At 48.8% G+C, this 27,238-nt stretch overlaps 1 protein-coding gene across 2 annotated transcripts in view; it reads right to left on the reverse strand.

Moving 5' to 3' along the window:
- Positions 1–6,991: 6,991 nt before the first annotated feature.
- NR3C1 (nuclear receptor subfamily 3 group C member 1) overlaps positions 6,992–27,238 on the reverse strand; it is a 59,971-nt gene continuing 39,724 nt past the window's right edge. Inside the window, exons 4-8 of one of the 2 annotated variants that reach the window (XM_005418827.3) lie at positions 23,114–23,392; positions 20,486–20,630; positions 14,994–15,124; positions 12,015–12,172; positions 6,992–11,175 (exon numbers count right to left, since the gene is read on the reverse strand). In XM_005418827.3, coding sequence (XP_005418884.1) covers positions 11,023–11,175; positions 12,015–12,172; positions 14,994–15,124; positions 20,486–20,630; positions 23,114–23,392 — 866 coding nt within the window. In that variant the 3' untranslated portion in view covers positions 6,992–11,022. The remainder of the gene's footprint in view (positions 11,176–12,014; positions 12,173–14,993; positions 15,125–20,485; positions 20,631–23,113; positions 23,393–27,238) is intronic. The other variant, XM_031055170.1, reaches the window with a different exon arrangement.

Consider the following 27,238-nt stretch of genomic DNA (forward strand, 5'->3'; position numbering starts at 1 on the left):
CGCTCCCTGTGCTTCCCTGGAGCCCCAAGCACAGCTCTCAGTGCTGCCAGGGAGTTCTGGGCAGGCAGGGGAAGGGCAGGGGGGCTGAGCCCCCGTGGTGGCCGGGCAGCCCTGGCAGGTGTCCCCTCCTCGTGCCATCACAGTGCTGGTGGCTCTTGCTGGCAAGAGTGAGCCCCGGGTGGGCTCTGCAGAGCCCAGGGCTGGCAGGGCTCAGCTGGCACCTGCTCACTGCAGAGAGGATGCTTTGGACCAAACCACTCAAACTCTTTTATATTTCCAGGATTTTGATTCTGTGGGGGAGCCCTCAGTCTGTGCGAGGTGAGCAGCCCGTGCTGCCCTCCTGCTGCAGCCCCAGACCAACCCCACTCCCGTTGTTTGGCTGTTTGGTACCTGCCCTTCCCAAATCCCGCTGTACAGACACCTCGTGCTCCCAGCAGCGCCCAGGCCCTGCTGGAGCTGCCTCTGCCTCTCTCCAGCCTTGTTTTCCAGCCCCCCCTTGCTTGCAGCCTCGTCCGTGCCAAGTCTGTGCAGTGCTGGTTGTGCCAGGTGAATTATTTCCATCCTTGCTGTTGGTGTGGCCAAGGTGGGGCTGTGCAGAGCCAGGAGGAGCCTTTGGCTGCCCCAGCCCAGCTCCTGCCTCCATGGACACACCACGAGGGCTGGGCAGGGTGGGAGTGCAAACCCCTCATTGTTCCAGGTCGTGCTGAAGTGGGAGGGTGGGAGAAGGAGCCCTGTTTGGCTGCAGAGCCGGGATTTTGAGAGCTGGAATCATATTTTATAAAAAGAAAGTCTCAGCCCCCAGGCCGTGGAGCTGGGGATGGATGTCGTGGCTTTTTGTAACAGTTTTAAAGACTCTGAGTGACTGAATTGCTGTATGTGTCACTTTTTATTTTTAAAAGGATTAATGTATAAATAGAGTATCTTAAAATATTATGAGGAAAATATCTATATTTGATATTTTTAGAAGAGCTGTAAGGAGAGAAGCAAAGGACATTTGAGGCTGGTCACCAAGAGGCTCCAAAGCCCCCGACCCCCAGCCTGGAGCTGCTGCTTCCTTCTCTCAATGGTGTCACTTAGAGAGAAGGGAGCTGAAATTTCAGCCTTCTTCACGTTTTTGTCCACAGTAATTAAACTTCCTGGGCTTTTGTCTTGGGGAAAAAAAGAGGAAAAAGGCACTAATTTTTTTTCCTGCTTTCCAGTGTGGGTGGCACAGCTCATTCCCATGGGATCACCCCTTCTCCATAGCACTCTGACCCCTTGGGGAACACTCTGGGCCCTCAGGTGGCTGGTGTGGTTTGGGCAGGGGTGAGGTCCCCAAACTGCCTCGTGGTCTCTGCTCTGAGGTGTTGGATGAAGAAGGCTGGGGATAAAATCCGGTGTTTCCCTAGCACGTTGCTGGTTCATCTCTATCCTTGGATTTTATAGCCAACTTTTGTGCTATTTCTTGGCTTTCCTGAGACCAGGGATGAGGCCAGGCTTTATCCAGCCCTGGCATCAGACGGGGCTGGGCTGCATCCAGCCTTGGCTTAGGCTGAGGCCAGGCTTTATCCAGCCCCAGCATTGCTCCGTGGCTGGGGCTGGGACCTCGGGGTGCCTGGGGTGGGTGTGAGAGCCCCTCCCTGGGGCTGGGAGAGGGATAGGAGGGCTGATGGAAAGGGTTTTAAAAAACCCTTCATCCTTCATCTGTCAGCACTGCTTGTGTTTGTAGCTGTCCTGTGCCGAGCTCCTGCCTTGCTGGGATGCTGCTGGAGCAGTGCTGGGGATGGATGGGAATTGCAAACCTGCCAAGAGCCCTCCAAAAGGCATTATCTGGGGACAGGCTGTTTGGGGACCTGCTTAGCAATGCTGTGTGAGCAGCAGCACCACGCTGCTCCCACCGTGTCCCCACAAAACCTCTCAGTGCAGGGTCCCCCTCCGGCTCCTTGGATACTCCAGTTACTCTGAGACCAGAGTAAATTCCTTTTCAGAGGCACTTGGGAGCTCTTGGATGTGATACCTAGAGAGTTTCTGGGAACAAAAGTCCCACACACATGTATTTACGAGATGTCTCCTGGAGGAAAGGAAATCAACCCGAGGCAGAAGTTATTGCTCTTACAGGAGAGCCAGTGGAATATTTTTTTTTAATTAAAATTTTCCAAAAAGAAAAACTTGTCTGGAACGCTTACTAAATGTTCCCATTTTGGGCCAGCTTTAATACTGTAGTAAACATTGGTTTGTTCCAAGAGAAATTAAAGGTAGGAAATATTTTTTAAACCAGCCTGACGCAGCATTTGATGGTTAGTATTAAAATCATCAGTCAAAATGAAACGAAAGCTGAGTGGTGACACTGCCAGTGGGCTGAGCCTCTCCCATGGCCCCTGGTCAGTCACAAAAAAAAGAGAAGGTGCAATGATGGCTGTTGGAGCTAACATCAGAAGAATCTCTTGGTGCAGCCCTGCCATGTTTCACATCAATGGCTGATGTTCCACAAACACACAGTGAGTTTGGGTTGGGTTTGGGGGCAGTTGGATTGATTGGGCTGGGCTGGGTTTGGTGTTGGGCTGGGTTTGGTGTTGGGCTGGGCTGAGTTTGGGTTTGGGCTGGGAGTGGGTTGGGTTGTTGGATTAGTTGGGCTGGGTTCAGTGTTGGGTTGTGGTTGGGATGGGTTTGGTTTGCAGTTGCGCTGGGGTTGGCTGGGATGCTCAAGGCCATCTCCTCTTGTCCTGTCCCTGGCTGCCTGGAGAAGAGGCCACAGCCCTGGTTCATGGGCAGCAGCAGAGCACAGGGATGGATCTGGGGCAGCTGAAGGGAAGTCCCCTGCACAGAGCCAGAGCCTGAGGGTGGAGAGACATGTTAGTGAGTGTGTGGTGGTTTGATACTCCTAACGAACCAGAAACCTCAAAGCAATTACAGTTTGTGTATTTGGGCTAATTCAGATGTTTAGCTTTTGGGAAATAATGATTAAAAGCAGAGGTGTTTAGAGAAATGGCCGTTTAAAGCTCTGTTCTCTGGGTGAGGAGCTGATTGTTTGCAGGTAATTTAGCACGAGGCTGACAGCTCACAAGGTAGCACCTACCTATTACTGATTGTAAATCCTCCCTTCTGCTAATGAAGCTTATTCTGCTTCTAAACCTCAGACAAAAGGGTCTAGAGAATCACACCTGGGCTCTAAACTCAGTGACGCAGGCAGGAAGGGAAAAAGTCTGCAGGAGCCGGGTGCCCCGGAGACCAGCCCGGCTTGGATTAGGTGGGGATGGCAGAACAGGGCCTGGAGCTGGGAGTGAGGGGAGCTGGAGCAATCCCATCTCCACAGGAGATTTCTGTGTCCCTGCTGTGTCCCTGCCACCCCTCCCTCCCACAGCCCCCATCAGCTGCTCCCCCAGGCCTGCCCTGCCCCAGGACCCAGCTTACCCCAGCAAGCAGATAATTAAATATCTGCAGAGGGCTCAGAGCTTTTGCTCACAGCCAGCTGTGGGTGAAGAGCAGAGCAGGAGGGACAGGGGATGGGAGAGCTCTGGGGATGAGTCCCAGAAGGGCTGGAACGTGGCTGGCAGTGAAGGTTCCACTGGGTGAGCATCTCCCTGCCACAGGGGGCTGGAAAGGGCTTAAATCCCACCCAGTGCCCCCCTGCCATGGCAGGGACACCTCCCACTGTCCCAGGTGCTCCCAGCCCTGTCCAGCCTGGCCTTGGGCACTGCCAGGGATCCAGGGGCAGCCACAGCTGCTCTGGGCACCCTGTGCCAGGGCCTGCCCACCATGGACACTTCCTCATTCCCAGCATCCCATCCATCCCTGCCCTCTGGCAGCGGGAGCCATTCCCTGTGTCCTGTCCCTGCAGGCCCCTGTCCAAAGCCCCTCTCACGGTCACACAGAGGTAAGTGCTCATTCCCAGCCCATGGCACCGTGTCCCCCTGCCCTGGCAGCCAGCAGGGAGCTCTTCCCAAGGCTGCCCCAGCTCTGGAGCAAACGGGCTCGTTGTGCCCTGGGTACCTCAGCCAGCCCCAGCCCTGCCCGTGGCACTGCAGTGACACCTCAGTGGCACCGGGCAGGGACAGTGCCACCTCTGCAGGCCCCATGGATGTGGACAGGGATGGGGCAGCCCCATCTGCCCTGTGCGCAGCTGCCCTCCCTTTGCCACTCCCACAGATCCTGGAGATGCTTTGTTCCTTTTTAAAGCTCATTCATTTTGCTGCAGCCGTTATCATTAATATTTCTGAGTCTGGGAGATGCACGTGCTGCTTTTGCCTCTGTTTTACTGCTGGTTATTTTTTGCCAAGTTTGGGTTTGGCTGGGCTATTTGTTCAGCCACTGTTGTTGTTGGTTTTGCCCAGTTTTTGTTGAGTTTTGTTACCCTGTGTGGTACCCGGAGCGCTGCAGCCCCAGCCCCAGCAGAACCAGTGACATCCCCATCACACTGTGTTTATTATTTATTTCCCCAGCAACGGGGATATATTTAGCCCGAGAGCTTTGAGCTGTTTCAGCCCCATTCTGCTCAGCAAAGCCAGCAGTGAGCGGTGGCCGAGGGGCAGCAGGAGCCCCCCAGGACCCCAGCAGGGACCCCGGACCTGTCCTTGCCCTGAGCAGGGGCTGCAGGAGTTGGGGCTGTGAGAGCCACATCCCTCCAAGGGTTCCTTTGGACTCGCCAAGGCTTGGGCTGGGCTGGGTGGATTTTTAAAAATTATTTTTAGTAATTGCTGTGTTTGAGGCTGGCAGGCCAGCGCTGTGTTTGTTTGGGGTAGGAACACATGCAGCTTGGCTGCAGCCAGCTGGAGGAACTCTGCCTGCGAGCCAAAAAGGGTAAAAAGGAAAAGGCTAGGAGAGAAATGAGGAATTAAAAATGCTGGGTTTTAATTCTGGATTTGTTGTTGCAGGAGCCCAGATAGGCATGGGCTGGGGCCAGGGCAGGAGCCCAGGGTGACAGGATGGCAGAACAGGCCCCCTGCCCCATGTCACCGCCTGTGTCCCCTCTCAGCTCCTCAGGGATGCAGCTCCCTGTGTCCAGCCCCTGGCGATTCTGTCCCCTCCATGCTCTGCTCCTTGGGGACACATCCCCCTGGGCACACCAGGTCACCTTCCTCAGCAGGAGTGTCACCCCATCTCCTGCATCAGGAGCACAATTAGTGCCCACATCTGACACTGCCTCAGCAGTTTGGCCCCAACATTTTAATGTGGTTTGATCTCAAATCAACAGATCCCTTAATTAGAAGTAGTCCACTTGTTATTTTTTTAACCTAAGGTTCCCTGTTGTGACCTCAGGGAATATCCTTCATTATGCTCTGGGGCCGTGCCAGGCCTGTGATGGATTGGATGAGGCTATTTACTGCCACCTCCCTCCTCCAGGTTGGATTTTATCAGCTGACCCATGGGCTCAGGCACTGGACATCAGTGCACTCCCTTCTGATGGTTCCTCTCTGTGCTGCTCCTCCAGCCAGACTTTGACAAGTTCAATATTTACACTTTTTAAATTTGAAATGTCCATGTACTATATATAATATATAGTGTATTTTCAGGCTCACCAATAATTGAAGTTATCAGTAACCCTGGTGAGGAAATGCACCAAACCTGCTGGATGCTGGCAGGAGCTTGGCAAGAACACTGAGAGCATCTGGGAGCCCCTTTGGGATAAGCAGTACCATGCAGCCAAGGAGTTTTTTATTCTGTAAAACCCCAGAATTTGTGCCTGACATGGGCCAGCTCCGCGTGCCCAGAGCTCACGCTGCAGAGGGGACACGGCCAGGGACAAACCAGCCCCCTGGGGACCATCCCGGGGGCAAACACCAATTCCAAAGCTCAAATCTAAATGTCAGAGCTGTAAAAATGGCATTTAATGGCATCTTCTCCTAACCAGTCTGAAATGCCATCATTTTACTGGGATAATGTGAACACAGCAGAAATCATGAACTGCAATCACATGCTGGGCTTCACCCGAATTTCTTGGAAGCTGAAGATAGAGCTCAAGACAGCAAACAGCAGCAGAACAAGGCGGCAGGTGAGCAAGGGCAGCAGCCCCGTCCCAGCCCACCCCAGGGCCATGGAGCATGGGAGGGTGCTCAGGCAAGGGGCAGAAATCCCACAGAGGCTTTTGCTATCAATGCTTTTGTAAATGGAATGGGACAAAGGGGATTTCGGGTGGAATGTGACCACACCGAGGACTTGATGCACTTACCATGAGGCTGGAGCCCATCAGGCACTGAGCAGTTCTTTATCTGAGTGTCTGAGGGCTCTCCTTAAAGCATCTTTCCATAACTGTGGCCCAAATAAACGTGGTTATGGTAAATCCCCTCCTTGCCTTGCCTCTGACCCCCATCCGCAGCCATCCAGCTTGGGAATTACCGAAGGGAAATTTATGTAAGCTTTGTTTTAATTGCAAACAATTCAAAGAAATCGTTCCCTGCTGGGAACTCGGCCTTTTCTGCTGCAGTTAAATGAGATTTTATTACAGCAGGCCTGGCTCTGTGGCTCAAGGGGAAGGCTGAGCTGTGCTGGGGGAAAACCGCGGCGGTTTGAGGGGCTGGAAACGTCGGAAACTCCAACAGGGCAGGGAAGGAGCTCCATGGCAGCATCTTCTGCTCCAGGGCTGAGACCTCCTGAACCCGAGGGCAGCATCTTCCCAGCCAGAGAGGCTCCTTTCAGCCCTGCTGATTTACCAAGTCCTCTTCCCTTTTTCCTGGGTTGAGTTCTGCCTCTGCACAGGACCCCAGGGCAGCTCAGCCCCCACCACCCGACCCCTGCCCACACCTGGGGAGCCCCGAGGCTGTTCAGTGCATTTTATTTCCCTCTATCACTAATGTTTGGCAGCTGGCACATGCCTTGGGAAGGAGCTTTTATCACATGCTGATGAGTATCAGACAGTTGGGAACCGCTGCAGTGACAAAATACACTTAAAATCATAGAATTAAAGACGGATTGAGGTTGGAAGGGACCATAAATTCATAGAGTTCCTCTCCTGCCATGTCAGACCCAACCCTCTCCAAGACCACAACAAAAACTCCACAAAAGCATTTTGGAGCCATTTAATGAAAAAAGCAGAATTTTATTATATGGTTTCTGTCCATTATTTGGCATTGCTGTAAATGGCTCACATTTACTGCAACTTCTGTACAGATGTGTGGCTTTGTATTACCAGAACAGCAAATTTAAATGAAAAAATAAATGTTCAACAATTCCACACAAGCTTTTACAGTCCAACATTTCACTGAGTAGGTGAAAACTACAGACTTGTTACTACAGAATTATTCAGCATGAATAAAAAACTACAACTTTTATTTTTAAACAGGAGTCACTGGTTTAATTTTTTTTAATGCTGTTTAAAATTGCTGTGATAAAAATAATGATTTTTTTAATAATGCCATACACTGGTATGATATAGGATTTGTCCCCAGTATATATCTTTTTGTTTAATATACAAAATAGAGTAATGACCCATCGCTGCCTCTGCTGTGGGCAGGGGGTTGGAGGTGGGGCGTTCCCACACTCTCCCAGCCTTCCCTCGGACACGAGGCCTCTGGAGAGGCCCTCGACCTTCACGGAAAATTTGGTTCCTATGAGACATCGATGGCTCAGCAAGCCCTGGCTGCAGACGGGGATGGGGCAGAGCGTGCCTGGTCTGTGACCATGAATCCCAGCCTGGACTGGGTCGGAAGGGACCCTAAAGCTCATCTATCCCCCCTGCCACGGCAGGGACCCCTTCCACCAGACCAGGCTGCTCCGAGCCCCGTCCAGGCAGGCCTCGAACACTTGCAGGGATATAATAATACAATCTCTATAAAACCTCACTCTAAGTCATGTCCCTGAAGTCCTCCCTCTCTGGAGTTTGGCCGCAGGATGTTCCCACAGCCCGTGTTCATCCAGGCACTTCCTCCTTCCCTACCTTTTCCTGTGGAAATGGCGAGGTCATTTTTCAGCATCGATTGGCACCGGTCCCCAGCCCCCCGCCCCCCCGTGTCCCTGTCCCCGTCCCGGTGTCCCCCTAAGGCCATTGCGAGTCCTGAGCTGCCCCCGCCTGCGGGCGGATCCGTGCACTTTGTGATAAGGCACTGAAGGGCCAAGGCCGAGTTCTCCCTGCTTTATCCAGAGTGCAGGGACTCCCCACTGCTACACGGACCACGGATAACAGGACACGGACTTCTCACTGCTGGCTACAGCACTACGGAGTCTCACTGGTGAAGTTTAAACTGAACAGCATGTACAGGACGATTCTTCCTCGAACATCACAGTTTCCTCTGATTCTCCTTAAATCCAGACTAAAAATGAATATACAGGCAAACAGACACAGGGGGCAGAGCGCCTCTCCTCCTATGTGACCGGTTCTCTCACGAGGGGATCACAAACCCCAGAATTTGGGCTGGAAGGGATCTTAAAGCTCATCCAGTTCCAACCCCCAACTCCACCACCTGCTGGAGTTCACGGCAGTTGGTTTTGCTGGCAAAAATGACAATTTGGGGTCCCTGCACCCTGACCCACACATGCTGTCCCCAGGCTCTGACTGAGGGCTCTGGGGGTGCAAGTTTATAAAACATTGTCCAAAGAAAGAGCAGGTTTCCCCTCCCCAGGACCCCCCAGCCCCACCAGTACAAACTCCTATCTGTATCGCAAACGGGCGCGGGACGATTCCCAATGACTTGGGCTGGAAGTGGTAATTAAAATCCTGACCTTTACCTATTACAAAATGTACATATTCCTTACAGATCAAAGAAGAGAGTGATTATTTTCTTTTATTAAAGATGCTATTTTACTCCAAAGTACTGAATATAGGATCTTTTTTAATAGGTATAACATTCAAAAAGAGCTTTAAGAAAGGATGAGAATTGAGTTTCCTATTTCAAGTTGGAAACCAAGGTCTGCTCAATGTAGAAATGTGCTGTGAACACCCCACGCTCTGTATTTACATATTGCTGGCACCTGGATGTGGATTATTGCCCAATTTCTAAGCTGTTTTTGCTGTCAGAGCTGCGACAGTTTTTGCAGCGGGGTCTGGTTCAGCCGTGCCTCGGGAGCGGCTCCCGACCATACAGATAGGAGTATATCCCCCCCAAACCAACGGGAATTGTACACAGTGATTCCATGAACACAACCCAACCCTACAAACACCCAGGAGCACAGGTTTCCCCTCTGAACAGAGCACTTCTTTGGATACCAACACCGACAGCCCCGGTGCTGCCTCCGGCCAAACCACGCGCGACGGTTTCCACTCAGCATATCTGTGACCCCTACAAAAAATATAATTACATGTATCATGATAAAGCAATCTGTCATCTAAAAATCATCCTTATTATACACTATACAAGCTATTTTACAATCATTTAATAAATTGCTTTTAAAGCTGCAGTAGCCCTTCCCTTTTTTTCTTGGATCAGTGAATATACCGATTATACATATTTGAAACTATAACTAAATATAAAAATATATTAGGTTTTGTATTTTCTCAGACGATCTTTCTCATTTCTATTACACAAACGATCTGGCCACTTCGAGTAAAAATCAAATTTTAGAGTGGCATAGTAAATATTTCAGTTTTGAGATACAGAAAATTGTTAAGGTGCATGTAGAAAAGGCTACTACAGCTTCTAAATGTCGAAAATATCCTCATCAATGGCAACAAGGAGAAATCCACAAGGCCTATGGGAATTTATGGCACGCCAGGAATTCAATATGAAGGGCTGCAGCCTTACAAAGACAGAAAGTTTGACGGACAACTCTAAGACCACGAACTCAGTAGCGGAGCTCTCCTGCTCTCCAGGAAAGAGGATGGAGCAGTCAGTGAAGGGTGGAGATGTGGAATTAGGTCTCTAACCAGGTGAGTTCGGAGCTGGGAGATCCATCCCAGCTGCGTGGACAAGTCCCCGGAGAGGAGGATCCTGGAATCCTACAGGAGAACAGCCCCAGCCGCTGGGTGCACTCGGTCCTCCCCTGTCCCTGGGGTCTCCAGAAATTCTTGTGTGATGGCAGCTTTAAGTGTATAGAAAACGGAGTTTCTCCACACAGAAGTAAACTTTTCTGAAGCTATGCATATTTTCCTGAAAATTTCCTGATGGGCAGTCAGGACTGATCTTCTTGGCATCAATGCAGCCCGTGACTCTTTGCGTTATGGCTGTAGCATCATATGCAAAAATCAGGCTTCTTTTTTTTTCAATATATAAAATAACCTGCTCATTTACATCCAGTTAGGACTGGGTTAATTTTCTATGAATCTGCATATCCAACACTTTTGCAATGTACCAAAAGGATTTGTTTCATCTGGATCTACTGAAATGAGATTTGAGAGTGTTCACCCACCCACCCGGGCCCTTAGAAAAAACCCAATTTTTATGGCCACTTTGCCGGTTGAAAGCATTAGGTTAGAAAAGCCCAACCCAGTTTCACATTAATCTACTTGAGTATTTACTGTCTAGAGGTCATTTAGGAAAGCTACGAGCTGCCCCACCTTAAAAAAACCAGCTGTACAATAGGCATCTTGAAGTATTACAAAAAAATTATGTAAGAAAAAATGAACAAGCCGAGTTCACGGTATATAAAGTTAAAGGAAATTGCTAAAACCAGACAGTAATAGCTATAAAAGGCACAACTTCCCTTTTCTGATATACACTTGTAAACTTTCTTCAGGTTACATGCATAAACCAAAATACTACCTTAACTTTAAAAAAAAAATCCAAAACACTTTACTAAAATAAAAAAAAAAAAAGCCTAAAAAATTGTCTCCAGCCAACTGCAGCAATTAATTAATTAATTAGCAGAATGTTCGTAACAGCCTCAGAGCTTGTCACTGGTGGTTTGATGCATCCAGGGATGGTGCACGAGGGGAGAGAGAAAATTTCTGCCAAAACCACGATTTCCTTTCCTTTCCTTTCTCCCCAATCCTTTCCCCAACGCGAGAAATCCGCTGCTTCTCCAGCCTAACTCTTGGCCCTCTGTAAACCACATGTAGTGCATAATTACAAAAGAAACACCTGCGAGGACAAAAGGAACAAGTTCTGTAGGTTTTCTCTTTACAAAACAAAGCTATCGTGTGACGGTTTCTTAAGGCAACCCTTTGTGTTAAGGCAGTCACTTCTGATGAAACAAGAGCTTCTTGATATTTCCATTGGAATATTTTGGTATCTGATTGCTGATGATTTCTGCCAACATTTCTGGGAACTCAATACTCATGGATTTATCCAAAAATGTCTGGAAGCAAAAGCTCAGAAGATTTTCAACCACCTACGAGTGACAAGACAAAGAATTACTTGCAGATGAAGACGCTCAGAGAACATCCACCTCCCTCCTCCCCAGCTCCTGCCCACAGGATGAGGCTCAGGCAACACGTGCACAGGAATCCTCATTTAGTTCATTAATTATTGTCCATGGCATTTTGATATAAACCAACCAACCAGACTGTGCACGGCTTTACAAACGCTGAGGAGATTTGGTACCAATTCCCATTCCAGCAGGTAAATAACACACACATGGATAAGCTAAATGAGATCTTTCCAGGTGCCTGGTACAGTTACAAAGAAAAAAACAGTAATTTTGAGGTCTCCAAGTTACCCTTGTCTTAAACACTGCTTTGTGCTACATGTGTAATTAGAATTAAACTGCCAAAGGAGACGGTCTGAATTGGAAATTCCTTCAAAATTAGATCATGGCTAACACCACACATACTGCTGAGGCATTGTTTTAACAGAATTTCAAACTATTCCATAAACTCTTTAGTTCTTGGGCTCTGAGATAAGACTGCTTTTAAATGCCACATTTCTGCTTCTACTGCAGTCAGTTACAGCTCCTCTTTTAAAGCAAGGCAATTTTTAAAAACGGCAGAGACTGAAAATGAGATTAATTATACAATTAATTGCTGTGGATTGCACTGCAGAGGCAGCCTGAGAGGACCATGTTCAAGGCTCTCAATTTGCCTTTCGTGAGACAGCAGAGAAGCATGATCTCCTCCTCCTCCTCCTCCTCCTCCCCGATATTCGTCCCTTTAAAAAGAGCTGGAGGAACTCGCTGTCCCCGCCCCAAACGTATTTCTCTGGAATGCCTGCAGCATTCCTGTCAGGACTTACATCATGCATAGAGTCCAGCAGTTTAGTCAGTTGATAAAATCGCTGCCAGTTCTGGCTGGAGTTCCCTTCCCTCTTGACGATGGCCTTGCCCAGCTCCTTGATGTACGTCATGCGGATCTCCTCAAACAGGGACTGGCTCTTCAGGCCCTCCTTGGGAACTGCAACATGGACAGCCACCTTTACAACACTGCCACACTGAACTGGGACATGGTTTAAGCTCTCTTACATTAGCTACATGGAGAGGGAACCTTCATCAGGAGCTGGAGTGACAGGACAAGGAGCAAGAGCGAAATTTAGGGTAAAATATGGAATTCTTCCCTGTGAGGGTGGGCAGGCCCTGGCACAGGGTGCCCAGAGAAGCTCTGGCTGCCCCTGGATCCCTGGAAGTGTTTAAGGCCAGGATGGAATAAGATGAGCTTTAAGGTCACTTCCAACCCAAACCATTCTGTGATTCTATAAAAATGAGCAAAAGGAAAAGGACTTGGACTGACTGAAATGACAGCAGAGAGACAAGGAGAGAGCAGGATGGGACAGTGACCCATTGAACACAAAGCACAGGCCTGCTGCAAAATAAAAAATAACCCACAAAGGTATTCCACCAAAAAACAGCAGGAGGGGAACTGGACCACGGAGGCAACAACACCCAGCCCTGGAAGCACCCTGATGGAGAAGCACCAGGGCTGGAGCTGCTGTGCTCTCCAGCCCTGGGGAAATGTGACATTAGGAAGGTTCCTTAAAAATTCTGTGTGCCCAGGGTAGAGCAAGGGCAGGATCACAGGATGGCTTGGCTTGGAAAGGATCTTGAAAGATCATCTTGTTGTGAGACTCCTGACATGGATCAAGTAACGAGGCAAGGCAGTGACAAACTGGACAACAAACACTGCACCAGCCATGGGAAACTGGGCATGGACACAGCTTGTTTGGGACAGGGCTGGGCAGCTGAGGAGCTGGGACACAATCCCAGAGCCCGGGGATTCAAACCCAGGTGAAGTCCCTGTGCCTATCTCCTCCTGTGGGGATGGTCCTTCCACAGGCCAGGACCAACCTGGACTAATGGAGCATGGGGACTCCAGAGGTCCTTAAGGTGCTTCCCTTGAGGCCTCTCATCACCTCGGGGAAGTGGAAGAGTTGAAGACAGAGAAGAGAAAGAGCTGAGACAAAGGTGACCAAAAGCAGGACAGCAGGAGAGAGGCCACAGAGCACATTCCCTTCCTTAGGAAATCCAACCTTCCCTGCACTGTCTGCATCTGAGAGATTCTGGAATGAAGTCTCTTGTCTGTCTTGCCTACACAGGAGATGAAACCTGTCAACTGTTTCAATATTTCACATGGAAAAGGTCTCTGAGCTACGTCTGTGTGTGAGCTGCAAGTCTAGACCTGTGTGGGATTCCTGCTTTACTCCTCCTCCTCTTCTCTTGGAAAACTTAACACAGAAACACAATAAACAAATCCAAATTGTCAAGTCGTGGATTAAAGAGTTATAGAAATTTCAGCTATTCAATTGCAGAAGCTCCCTGATGTACCACTCACACAATGTATGTACTTGGCACAATGAGGATAAATTGTCTCCCACTGGAAATGGAGTGGAGAGGCCTCTGGGCAGTGCCAGCCCCTGCCCAGCCCTGCTGCTGGGGGGCCCCAGCCCTGCCAGCGCTGCCTCCTCACCACTTCTGCCATGGAAATTTCTCTGTGGAAATTTCCAGCTCCTGGGAGGAAAGCTGGCCTACACCACACCCGAAACACTTGAGGAATTTTTGGGAGAGATTTCAGAATCAAACAGGAACTGTTTGAAATCTGCAGTTTCAGGGAAGTTTTAAGTTCCTACAAAGCCCACGGCCATGAGAGGCTGCAAGTCTCCTCTGAAAAGAGCCCTTGTGCAGTTCTGGGCTTGGCAGCGAGGCAGTGCTGGGCACTGCCAGGCTGGTGGGGCACTGGGGGAACCGGCCATGGCACCCTCACACTGCCCACACCCACCACCCCTGCCCTGATATGGGAGCAGTGCTGGGGCTCCCAATCCTCCTGCTCCTACCCAGAAAGAAAGCCAAGGTGAACAAAATCTCCTTTTGTACGAGAATCAATGCTATTATTCACTGGAAACATTAAAGATAAGGAATGTTTACACCTTCAGTGTAATAAACTTTATAATATTTACTTATCATCACATTTCAGGTCCCTTCCAAGCCAAGGCACCTGATAAGGACGATGCACAAGTACCAAAGTCTGTTGACAAATCTTCACTTGCTCTGCTGCTACCTTTCAATCACACTGGCACCTCTGTCACTGCTCTGAAGCGAAGCCCTCGTGCCAGGCAGGAGCAGGAACACGTCAGTCCCTGCCTGAGCAGCTCCCTGGGGATCCTCTGAGTGTGGGATGGGATCCAGGGGATGGGATGGGATGGGATGGGATGGGATGGGATTTCCCAGGACACAGAGGCTATGCTGGAGCAAGGTGCCCAGCTCACATCCACCCCAGCACTCTCACACCCACTCACACCCACACCCACTCACACACACACTCACAGACACCCCAGAACACTCACACTCACATCCACCCCAGCACTCTCACACCCACTCACACCCACACCCACTCACACACACACTCACAGGTGAGTCCCTGGATTGCAGCTGAGCCTGGGCTGAGCTCAGACCCTCAGAGAGCTGCAGCCCCACAGAGCAGGGGAGAACAAAATCACTGGCTACCAGTGCTATCAACAGAGGGGAAAAACAACACTGTGAAAGGTATTTACACATAATCACTTACATTAGGTTAGTTGATTTCCGTATATTCTAAAGGACTATTTTTGCCACTGCCCTTTGAACTTTCATGCAGTACAGACAGAATTTACTAAGCTGTGACTTGTTTAACTCCAGCATACCCTAAAAAATGTAGCATATTGTATAAATCTATCTCACAATACCTACTGCAAACCCACCACATGTTTGTGAAGAAGAAAAAGCTAGGTATGGAGCTGTTCACCTACTTGTAGAGAGGAGAAGCAAGGTCTTCATGCAGAGATACTCCTCGTAGGAGACTTGGAGGCGGGACAGCTCTCGGGCCACCATGAGCATGTGTTTGCATTGTTCATACATACATGGGAGATTCATCCTCTGCCTGAGGAATAAAAGCACAGGAATTAGGGCAATGTCTGGCTATCTGCACGCTCTGGGTCTGTCTTTCCACGCTGCAGGTGAGGAGCTGTACGTGAGCCAGGGCACAGCAAAGGAGGCTCCATTCCCAGGGTGTCCCTGAGGTGGCTGCCTCGGTGGCACACATCAAGGCTGGCCCCGAGGGCAGGAGGAGCCCTGTGACACCCTGAGTGCCAGGGCCTGTACAGAGGGAGCCTGTCTGCAGCAGGGCCTCAGCAGCAAGCTCTGCTCTCAGCAGCCCAGCACCAACGTGGCACAGAAATCAAGTTCAGACCGAGTTCCCCGAGCCTGGCGGTCCCAGAGTCTCCCATGTTCCCAGGGAAACACATGGAGTGCCACACTAGAGCTGGGATTTCTCTAATTCTCTCAATGCCTTTGAAATGTGCACCTAATTGAATGCATATTTATATATTTAGGAGTATCTTCCTGTAACTCTTCAAAGTGACTTTATACTTGTGCCCATCTGTGTTCCTGAAGCAATGACCAGCACTGCAATTAAACTTCATTATCTCTGTACTGTAATAAACTTGTTTCTAACCATAAATGGAAAATCATGTTGACAAGCAAAGGCAAATCTTGGAATCAGAATAACAAACATTATATTTCTGTATATCTTTTTTCCTATTTCAATGAAGCCTTGCATCAAGACAGGAACTGCTTTTATCTAATACCTCATCTGACACAGCAATCTTGCTTATCTGTGCTCTTACAGCTGGTTATGGTGAATATTGCAGAATTAGTTTTGAGTGGGAAATGAAGAACAGACTAATTCTGAACAGTGCAAGACAGATTTATGATTTTCCATGGGTTTTTGTAGAGAAAAAGACAAGCAAAATAACTCAATGCAATGAGTACAATCTCTCTGCAGTGATGCCAGCACCTCATTTTTTGCTAATAACGTGTCAGCTTTCCTTGGTATCACCTATACAGCATTATTATCTACACAGAGACAAAATGGGATCCCTGTGGGAGCTACGAGTAAGATTTGGTTATGAAACAACAATTCCTCCAAAACTGATCACTTTTCCATTCTCTCTCCCTTAGACCTTCCAGAGGATTATACAATGGGACAGATGTTCCCTCACAATCACCCTGGGAAACCCTGGGTGGGAACAGGGTTTGCCCATTCTCAAGGTGCAAAAACCAGGGGGATCCTGATGGCTTTGGAAAGACAGAAACACAAACTACTGAAACGGCAATAAAGCAGACCAAGCACTAGGGTAAAACCCCAGCATTTCCAAATGCAGCTGTTGGACAATTCCTTGCCCACAGAGCTGGGCCACGTGTGGCACTGCCCCAGCCCTGCAGCTGCAGCTGCGGGCACTGAGAGCAGCCCAGACACCCCGGCCCCACCTCGGGTCCCACCACCAAGGAGCAGCAGTGCACACAAGGTGATGCTGCACGACCCAGGAGTCAGGGCCCTGCTGGGCTCTGGGACGTATCTCAGGGCACCTGGCACAAAGCCACCACTGGGCCAGGTGACAAACGCTGTCCTGGCCCCTCTGGGCTGTACCAAAGGGCATCTCACACATTTCAAATTGAGTAATTTAAACCCATTCTCTGCCAGGGCTCAGCAGTTTTCCTCATGTAAAACTGTGTCCACTTCTGGGCAGAAGGTTAAAATAAACATTATGAAAGGGGTCAGCCTGTTGTTTGTTTCTGCCTGCTGGGAATGCAGGCCCATGCAGGAGGCTGAGCATGCAGGGGAAGGCACAGAGCTTTGGGCAGGGCCAAGGCTACACAACCTCCCAGAGCACGGGAGCAGCCAGGGCCCCTGTGCCCAGTGACAGAGCACAAGGAGGTGATTCACCAGCCTGTCCACGTCCCAGGGCTGGCACAGCCCTGGGAACAGCTCCCAGCCAGCCCCATCAGGGCCAGGGCACATCAGATGATCTCAGCTGGCACAGGGAGCTGTCCTGGGGACACAGATGGGACAAGGGCAGGGCTCAGGGCTCTGCCTGATCCCAGGTGCCCTCCCTGCACAGGGCACTCACCGGCCCCACAGATCCCACACAAAGCAGGGAACTACACTCGGCTTCCTGGGGTGCTACACTCGGCTCATGGAACAGACACAGAGCTCGACAGCACACATCTGCCTTCCCAGGGCACCAGCACTGAGCAGGCTGCTCCAGCTGGCCCCTCCTTGTACCCTCACTGCCCATTCCTGTGCCCAGCCCAGGCCTGGGCACAGGGGCATGGACAGGGGGATAGACAGGGGGATGGACATGGGGATGGACACAGAGATGGACACATGGGGATGGACACATGGGGATGGACACATGGGGATGGACACAGCAATGGGCACAGGGATGTACAAGGGGATGGGCACGGGGATGGACATGGGGATGGGCACAGCAACGGGCACAGGGATGGGCAGAGAGATGTACAGGGGGAAGGACATGGGGATGGGCACAGTAATAGGCACATGGATGAACACAGCAATGGGCACAGCAGTGGGCATGGGGATGGGCACAGCAATGGGCACAGTAATAGGCACATGGATGGACACAGCAATGGGCACAGCAGTGGGCATGGGGATGGGCACAGGGATGGGCACAGTAATGGGCACGTGGGCGAGGGAAGCACGGCAGGGATTTCGCACTGCTCTGAGTTTCCCAGCCCAGCAGAGCTGCACAGCACCAAACCCCAGCAAACAAGATGCTGCTGTTCTGAAAACCAGATGGCACCGACTCCACAGAAGGAGTTACAAAAGAATGCTGGGGAAAAACTCCGGGGAAAAAGGGAACTGACAAAGCACTGCTTACAAAACTGACCTCACTTGTTGTTTTGCTACTCCCAGCCAGCAGCACAGCCACCCTGCATGGCACATGAGAGCAGGAGGACAAACGCGTGACCTCACTCCGCCCAGCAAGGAGCTGCAGTGACGAGCACGGCCCCAGCGACAAAATCCTGGGGCCCAGGACTTCCAGGAACTTGTGTCTCCAGCTGGACAGCAATTAAATGGCATCTGCTACTCGAAGAACACCACTGTGCTCTGTCACTGTGCTCACTGTAATTCTGGGCACCCTGTGACATACCCAGAGGACGAAAGCTGAGACAGAAGCAGTGCCAGCTCCAGCAGGGCATGTTTTCAATCACAAACTGGGGAAACAGTTATACAATACTGCAAAATCACAGGTTTAAACCCTTTCCAAGTACTAAATAATGGCCTAAAGCCTAAGATTTATTCAGCTGCCAAACTTTTCAACAGCTTGAATCAAGTTTCATGTGTATGTGTATAAAAACACGTATAACATATATAAAATTGCCAGCTAGTATAGACATACCTCCATAAAAAATAAATAAATTATAGGAGTACAGACGTAAAAGCAGAATATTCAATATATACTAAATTTTTAGGAGAAGACTGAGCAAATGACTAATATGCCAGTTTAAAACATAAAAAGAGAATTTAATCCTCTTTCCTACCACAGACTCTGAGCTACTGGATGTTGCTGCTCCATGTAAGCAGCAGTAAATACACAGGAACACACTGGACAGGGCTGGCACAAGGATAAATGCACGAAGGGCTGGTGCTGCTCAGATGCTTGAGCAGATACATGAGGCTAAAGAAAGTCTAATTAATCCCATAAAGAAATCAATCAATAAGTGCAGTTATGTCCAACTGAACCACCAAGTCTTGGACAGATGGGAAGCTTCCCTTTGAGAAGCTGAAGACACTGAACTCTACCAAACACGAGGGTAAGTCCTGAAAGCTCAGGAACAGAATAAATGGTTTCTAAATCCCCTGTAAAAGCCCGAGGGAATTAAGCAGGAGCAGCTGCCCCTCTCTGCAGCCACGGCAGTGTCCCCTGCCCAGTGCAGCACCACTGCCCAGCCCTCAGCTCACCTCCCCACGTGGGCACAAACCCAAAGCCAAGGGATTTATTTCTGTCTGCCCGCCCACAAGGTCTCCCTGCAGGGCTCTCACGTCTCCCTTGGTGTTTGTCAGGTTCTAGCCCGAGGTGGCTCTGTTTTATTGAGGGATGGGACATAAAAAGTTACGACCAGAGAGTTTTATGGAGAACCTGTAGCTCACTGGAAGGAGCTGCAGTGCTCTCAGGCAGCTCAGTGTTTTATTGCAAACAAACGTCACTCTGATCTACGATTCACCAAAGTGTAGCTGGACGGAATTTGGGAATTACTGTTTGCTGGAACAGCAGTACCCTTTCGTTTCTGGGGGTTTTCAAGAGTTCCAACACCTAACAGTGAAGCTCTGTGGTTTTGACCCACTGATAAAACAGCAGGAGACCTCTGACTTACAGCAAATTAGATGTTATTGCACTTAGTGACAACATCAATTATTTCAATTCCACCATATAGAGACTATTCTACTCCAGAGACACATTCTTAGCACTTTAATAAACACAAGGACACAGATAGGCCCTCACCTGCCATCTCCTCCTCAGCTTTTTTTTTTAAAAAAAATATTATTATGAGGCAATGAGTACAGTTTATAAAAGCCTGGATAAATATTTACAATAAAAAAAAGCAAGGGAATAAATAAACATGAACTATAAATCGCTGATTCTACAGAAAATGTAACAATTATTATATTGTTTTAAAACACAGAAAATATTTGGGAGATCGGATTTTGAAGTGAAATAGGACCAAAAATATTAAACTGTGCCAAAGCAGGCTAAAAGTATTGCCTCCATATCAAAACCAGAAAAGAGACACATGAATAAGATCCAACCACCTCAACAATCTCAAATTCCCTCTTCCCCTCTTCTGCAGCACAGAATTACTGCACAACACAAGCCTGGAAAAGTACAAGGAAAACGATGTGTGGTGCAAGAAAATATAGGTTCAAACATTCCACCAAATTCAACTCTGCTTGAAAATCGACAACAAAGTTCAACAAGGAAATATGGATCAGGCAGGTTGTTCCATCTTTAACCTTGTCTTTTCAGCCCTAATTCCATCAGATCAGACAGAAATGTTTCACTCTGGCAAACCCCGAGGGCCATATTGCCACTTTGATACACTAAACAGACAGAACATTATGCAATTTGCCAAACTTTTCTCTCCATCCCAGGCATATTTTTAGCTGTGACTGTGTTGGCTCTGATAAAATGAATGATTCTAGTTAATGGTGCAGGAACAGTCACAATATGGAATGTTAAAGCACAAACACCTCCCACAAAAACTTCTGGATATAAATACACTTAATATCTCGATTACCTTCTGTTTGACTTAGTGGGAAATGCTAAGCAAGCTGCTGGAGAAAACCAGGGGGAAAGGAGAGGTGCTGGGGGTGTGTGTGAGCACTGAGCAGCCCCCACCCACCCCCAGGCACAGCCCAGCTCTGGCAGCTGCCACTCACTCGTTAATGATCAGGTCTGGAGCAAAGCACAGCAGGTTGCCATTGGACTGCTTGTAGGACCTCCAGCCTAAAGCAAAAGCCATCAGGAACATCCAGGAGTACTGCAGAAGGGTCATTTGGTCATCCAGGTGCAAATTTCGGAAACCTGGAGAAATACAAATGGAGGGGGGGGATCAGGGTGTCAGCTGCAAAAAAGCAACAAAGGACAAAAAAGTTGCATGGCTTGGAAAAGGAGCAGGGTTATGAGCAGCACAACTGCTGTGTTATCAGTGCACAGGTACTACAGGGAGTAAAAGAGATGTAATATTAAAAAAATCACAGTAGATGTGTGTGTGGTTATCTGGAGCTGATGGTCAGTCAGATACATCACAAAGGCAACAATTACAGTTCACATACACTGTAATTCACTGGGCTGCCTTCCAAAAATAACAGGGTTAGCTCCTTTTCACAAGAGCAGCCTGCTAGACAATAAATGATTTAATACCAAATGTTGTTCTTATCCAACAACAACTGCACATTGAACCTACAAAATAAGTACTGCACTAGTTACCAGCATGAATTGCTTCTAATCTCACATGTAGCATGAACAGAGCCAACTGAACAGAGAGGAAATGAGTAAAACCTGGCAAATGGCTCCTCAAAGAGTCTGAAAATGCCACCAGCTTTGGATCTGCAGCACCAGCTCATATCAGATCCAGCCTACACTTACCAAAAAACCATCGTGCCATACGGAGCCATTATTAGAGCCTGAATGCAAGTTGATTTTATCTATTTTTATTAAGCATCTGACATCTAAAGAGCTCATAACATCTGAAGAGCTGCTTCCTGAAGCTGTGCCAACAGACAGAGCCAGTGGATGAACGTGTAACTAACTTGGTGGGTCTAAACACAGCCCCTGCCTTTGGAGCCACCAGCAATGACCAGCTGCTGCCTCCACATTACAAAGGAAGGGTTTCAAAGTGATTCCAGTCTTTCTGGGTCAAACCTTGAAATGTGTGCTCAAACCCTCCCCAGGAAAAGGTTATTTTGAAATCCCAGCTAAAGGGTTTGGCAAGGAATGCTGGCGTGCTGTCAGCATGGCTGATGGGCTACAACAGGAGCAGGATATACAAATTAAACACCCATGAGGAACCACCTCAGCAAACAAAAGAAAAGAGATAAAAATGATAAGAATAGTTGCCATTAATGTAGCTATTAAAGAGAAGATTGGCATTTTCATTGAGAGCATAAGCTCTAACCTGAAGGGTTTGGCAAATTACAAACATCTCTGCTCAGCAGAGATGATGAACAGAGAAGTGTTTTATAAAACGGAATCTAAATCTGGATCTGGGAATACCAGATGGTCTCCCAAAAACCTGTCCCAGAAGGAAGTGTGTGCACGTGAGCCTCTCCTGGAGCAGACTGAGCTAATGCAGCACAAGTGCCCAGTGCAAACAGCCCTGACACAGAATGCCAGAATCACCGAGGGTGGAAAAGTCCCCCAAGATCACTGAGCCCAACCTGCCCCAGCCTGTCCACCAGAGCCCACACAACTCTCCAGTCACATCTCTGCTGGACATGGATGGATTTGAGTTTTCCAGCCTTTCCTTCCCACTGTTAATTTATTTCCCCTGCTCAAAGAGACACAGTTATGACTCATAAATCTCATTATCAGGCTTTTTTCTTTTTTTTTTGGCAGACCTGTTCTGTGATGTTATTTTTGGGCAACCTATGCGTCATGGAGGTGTTTTTGCCAGGGATTTTGAGAACAGGTAGTGAAGAGCACTGACAGGGGTGAGAGGGAGATAAACACTGGGCTTTTTTCTGTAGGAACAAACACCTGCAGCTCCCCATGGCCCTGGCCTCTCCAAGACAGATGCCACATGTCACATCCAAGGCTGAGATCTGACATCACTGCTGTGTGTCACTGCATCTTTAGGTGGGAGCCAGAACAGCAGCAAACCTCCCTGTCTGCCCAGGTACGAGTCAGTCTGAGCACAGCTGGAGGGAAAATAACACCTTGACTTCCACCCTGGAGCTGGACAGTGAGAGGGAGTTGGGGAAGATCCACCCATGAACGCAGACCCAATGAGCCAGCACAGTGATGCTGGGCTGCAGAGTCAAGAGAACCTCATTGCTAAAAATATTCAAGAAATAATTGTTTAGTGCCCAGAGCAGCTGTGGCTGCCCCTGGATGCCTGGAAGTGTCCAAGGCCAGGCTGGACAGGGCTTGGAGCAGCCTGGGACAGGAGAAGGCATCCCTGCCATGGCAGGGGGGGCACTGGGTGGGCTTTAAGGTCCTTCCAACCCAAACCATTCTGGCATTCTGTGAATCTGAGGTGGAGACAGAACTAATACAAATTGTTCTCTGTAATACTTTTACAACAAATACCCATTTAAATAAGAATTTCAACATTCAATGGTCAAAGTGTTGGAATAAATTAACCTAGTTTGTGGCAAACAAATGTTTACATCTCCAATTTTTTCTGCTTCTCTGCTCCAGAAGTACCTGAGCCATGAAGAAGCCCCGATACTACCAACAGTTCATGTGCACAGCTTTGAAGGCAGAAAGGCAGATTTAGGTTGAACAGGAAGCCAGGAAGGCAGATTGAGGTTGAGCAGGCAGCACTCCCTGTGCCTGTGCCTCACCTGGGATCGCCTTTGCCCACTTGACCGCAGCGACCACCTGGCGGCCGCCCAGCATGTTGAGCGTGGAGAGGATCCTCCAGCTGGAGTCGGGCAGGGAGCTGTCGTAGCCTGAGTAGAGCACCTCGGGCTCGATGACCTCGAGCAGGGACACCAGGGTGGGTGTCAGCTGGGGCAGCGAGGCGGGCACGATGCTCTTGCTGCCGGCCGCCTCCGGAGCCTCGCGCGCGCCCGCCGCGCCGCCCTGCTGCAGCCCCTTGATCTTCTTCTTGGTCTTGCGGGCTGCAAAGGGTGGGGAAGCCACAGGTGAGGGCTGGAAATGGCCACGCAGAGATAAACACAGCAGAGGAAAGGCTGCCCTCCTCCCCCTGAAGCTGGCAGCAGGGCAGCGGAACCCGCACGGCATCGCTTTGCAAAGTCAGGAATTTCACACTCATTCCCAGCAAACTCCCAGTGAAAATAATACCTTACATTTTAATAAAAGTCACATTTATGCCAGTCCTTCAAAATGTCCAGTTATGTCTGCAGGTACCTCACAAGGCTGACCCTGAAATAAAAGGCTCAATCCCACCACTGGAAATATCTGCAGGACTGCACGCTTTAAAAGTTCCTTTAAATAGCAAACATAGAAACTAGGCAAAAGAAAGGAAAAAAAAATATTTAATGGGTAAGAAGTTACTGGATGTCTCAAGCCAGGGAAAATGTTTCTTTTCTAAAATGCTGGGCAGGAGGAGCTTTTTCTCTTGCCAGCTCTCTTGCAAATAAATCACTGCTGCGTAATTAAACCATAAAACTCATTCGCCAAATAAATAAAACATCACACAGAGATGTTAACTGTAAACTACAAAAAGTTGGAGCAACAATTTTATTAGCATCTTGTCCCTAATGGAGTCTCCTGCTTGGCTCTGGCTCTCCTGGATGCAGGTGGCCACACGGAAGGAGCTCGCTGTTCAACAGAGCCCAGACCAGCCCAGCTCCTTCCCTGGGTGCCTCAGTTCATCAACTCATTTCTGCTCTGCAACTCCTGAGAGAAATCCGTAGCCCACAAAAGCATCACATAACGTGGTCGTGCGTTCCAAGTCCCTCCTGAGCCGTTCAGAATCCCTGAGCACCCAAAGTGCACCAAGGCTGCAGTGGCAGCCCCCAGATCCCCCTCCTGGACCCGCTCCTCCCTCTGGCTGCAGCTGAGCCTTCAGAAACCAACTGCCAAAGACAAGGAATCCTCTGCAGACCTTGTACAAACTGCATTGTCCCAAAGTTCTGTAGACTGGCCACATGTGCCAAGCCTGCCATGAGGGAATAGCAAGAGTTGTTTCCTTGGAGCAAAAAGCTTCTTGTTATTCTCGTCTCAATTTTGAAATGGCTGCTTCAAAATCCTTTCATATTCTGGCTTTTTTTTTTTTGCCCCATCATCCGTGTTCTGAAGAGCAAATGAACTGCTTTGACTTAAATTTAGAAGCACATGCCTTCAGCTTCCTGCAGACACCTGGATGGAGTATTTCCAGCCCAGAAAGCCTGATAAAATTATAATCAAAATAAACAGATCTGATAAGACAAATTATTATGCAAGAATTTTTATCAGGCTGTTACCAGTTCTGACTTAGATATATAGCTGTACCTCACAAAAAAAAAAAAAAAAAAAGAAAGTTGAGATAATGTATTTCTTTGCAATTAATTTTCAGTAATAAAAAGACCACTAATTTAAAGCCAACTCCTTAGGGCACCTTACAGGAGATAACCCCCACAGATAAACTCAGCACGGAGAGAAAAGCGTCCAAGATTTTCTGTTCAAAACAAACAAACCCCCCCAAGCCCCAGCCTCCTGCAGTCTGGCATCCACCGGAATGCAGAGGCTTCCTCCTCCCTGCCTGGGGGCAGATGGCCCCAGCACCTGAGCCAGGTGGGCGAGGGACCTGCCACCACCCCCACGGCCACCAGGCACTGCCCTCCTCAACTGGCAGCCAGAACCAGCCCATGCAGGCAGAGCAGGGCAAAGAAATGGAAAAAAATAAAGATTCCTCAAAAAACTGAAATAAATTCCAAGCAAAGACTGCAGGAAAAACTAATTAATTGCCAAGTTTAACTGTAAAATGCAGCATGAAAAGCCAAAAAAATTATGAGACCGTTTTTTTACAGGCATAAAACTTAACAATAAATCTTTTCTTCCAGCACATCACAAAGAGAGAGGGTGCCAAGGAACACCAATTAATGGTGGGAGCGGAAATGAGAACTCAAGGAAATAAAGGCTGGAGTACAAAATATCATCTTTGTGCTGTGTAAATCTCTGGTACCTGCAGCCTGACAGTTTGATGTTTTTCCAGTCCCCTACGCCCCAAAAAACATGCAATAGAAAAATGAAAGTTCCAGAAAAGGATGACATGCAGGGCCAAAAGGACGACTGATGGACCTGAGGTCTTTTCAACCTTAGTGATTTTATTATAAAAAACACTAATAGAAAATTATCAAGTGACTAGAAAGAGCCACTTTTAATGGGTCAATTCAAATACTGCATGATAGAATGAATGAATGAATGAATGAATTTAAGCATAAATTCGTTTTCTACCCAATACCTAACAGTGATATCCACTGTAGGCACCAGAAACTGAGAGAAACCCAAAACAGGGCAGGCTCCTGGAAAAAGTGCAGCAGGAAGTCAGGAGAGTGCAAGGGGCCCAAGGACTGATGGGCTGGACACTGGGGTCTCTTCTGACCATTCACTGGTTTGCTACAACCACTGTTTATGCACTGGGGATGCAGCTGGGGACCTTCTGAAAAGAAATTACTGTCTAAAAAACATGCAAATTTAATTCTCTTTTGAACAACAGTCATTCCTAAACTGTGACCCTAAAATAGACAAGATAAACTGGATTTTAGTCTGTTCTGCACTTTATGCTGCCTCCCAGTTTGCTTTTCTGCATGACCATTTCTCCATCTGTTCAGATCTGTCCCAAAACTCCTTGTTTTCAGGGTGTTTTTCACCCTTTCACACTACTCTGGGTTCTTCCATTCTGTGCTCCTGAGTTCCTAGATTCCTTTTCCTTCTCAGCCATAAAAGCTTCCCTCTCCCCACCCAGGAGAAGTGGTGCTGTGTCCTCCTGAGGGAGGCTGGGAGCCCAAGAGGAGGGATGTGCCTACCACAGACACCAGTGTGTGCTTCACTGATCTCTTTAACTTATCACTTACACCTCACCAAGGATGTTAGCACTGACTGAAATGAAATTCTGTTCATCCTTGGAGCCGACAAATACATCTCTGACATTTTTATTTTATCTGACAATTTTGATTACACACGTACCACCAGGATAACTGCACTAGTAAGTGCTGCGTTAATCTCTGCTGCTCAGGGAAAAATAGCAAACATTAAATGAAGCTGACACTAATAAAAGTGCTTTATGCCATTTTACAAGTGCTCCTAAATCTCTGGTTGATGTGGCCTTCAGATTCTCAGGAGTCATTCAGGACTCAGCAGAGAACAATGATGTGGTGGTATGTTAAATTTAACCACCGCTTTCTAGGGAGATTTTGTCAGATATTTAAGAAGTGTCCACAGCATGAACAGAAGTACTTCAATTTTCCTCAGCTGGAAGATGTAATCCCCACTCCCATCCCTGTCCTCCATGGTCTGTGTCAGGTCACTCAGCACACCCTCCCACAGGTGTTACCCCTCCCTCCAGGTGTTCTCCTAGAGCTCTGCTGTCCCACATTCCATGAAAAAGCCACGAGACGTACGTGCCGAGAGGGATGAAGAACAACCCCTGCTTGTGTGCGTGCCTCACTTGTGCTGGACACACAGAGCCAGCAAGTGAGCACAGACAGGAGAAGGTTCAGCACAAGCCCTGATGTGTCTCGTTACAATGCCCAGAGAATGCAGCATGCACTGAAACTGGCCCCAGCAGCTGCACCCAGCAGTTTCTCTACCAGTTACCCCAGCAGTTGCCCCACCAGCTGCCCCACCATTTGCCCCAGCAGTTCCCCAGCAGCAGCCCCAGCAGTTCCCCAGCAGTTGCCCCAGCAGTTCCCCAGCAGTTGCCCCAGCAGTTGCCCCACCAATTGCCCCACCAGTTGCCCCGGCAGCAGCCCCAGCAGTTCCCCACCAGCTGCCCCAGTAGCTGCCCAGCAGCCCCAGCA

Source organism: Geospiza fortis, unplaced genomic scaffold (assembly GCF_000277835.1).
Source record: "Geospiza fortis unplaced genomic scaffold, GeoFor_1.0 scaffold55, whole genome shotgun sequence".
In the NCBI taxonomy this organism is placed as follows: Eukaryota; Metazoa; Chordata; class Aves; order Passeriformes; family Thraupidae; genus Geospiza; species Geospiza fortis.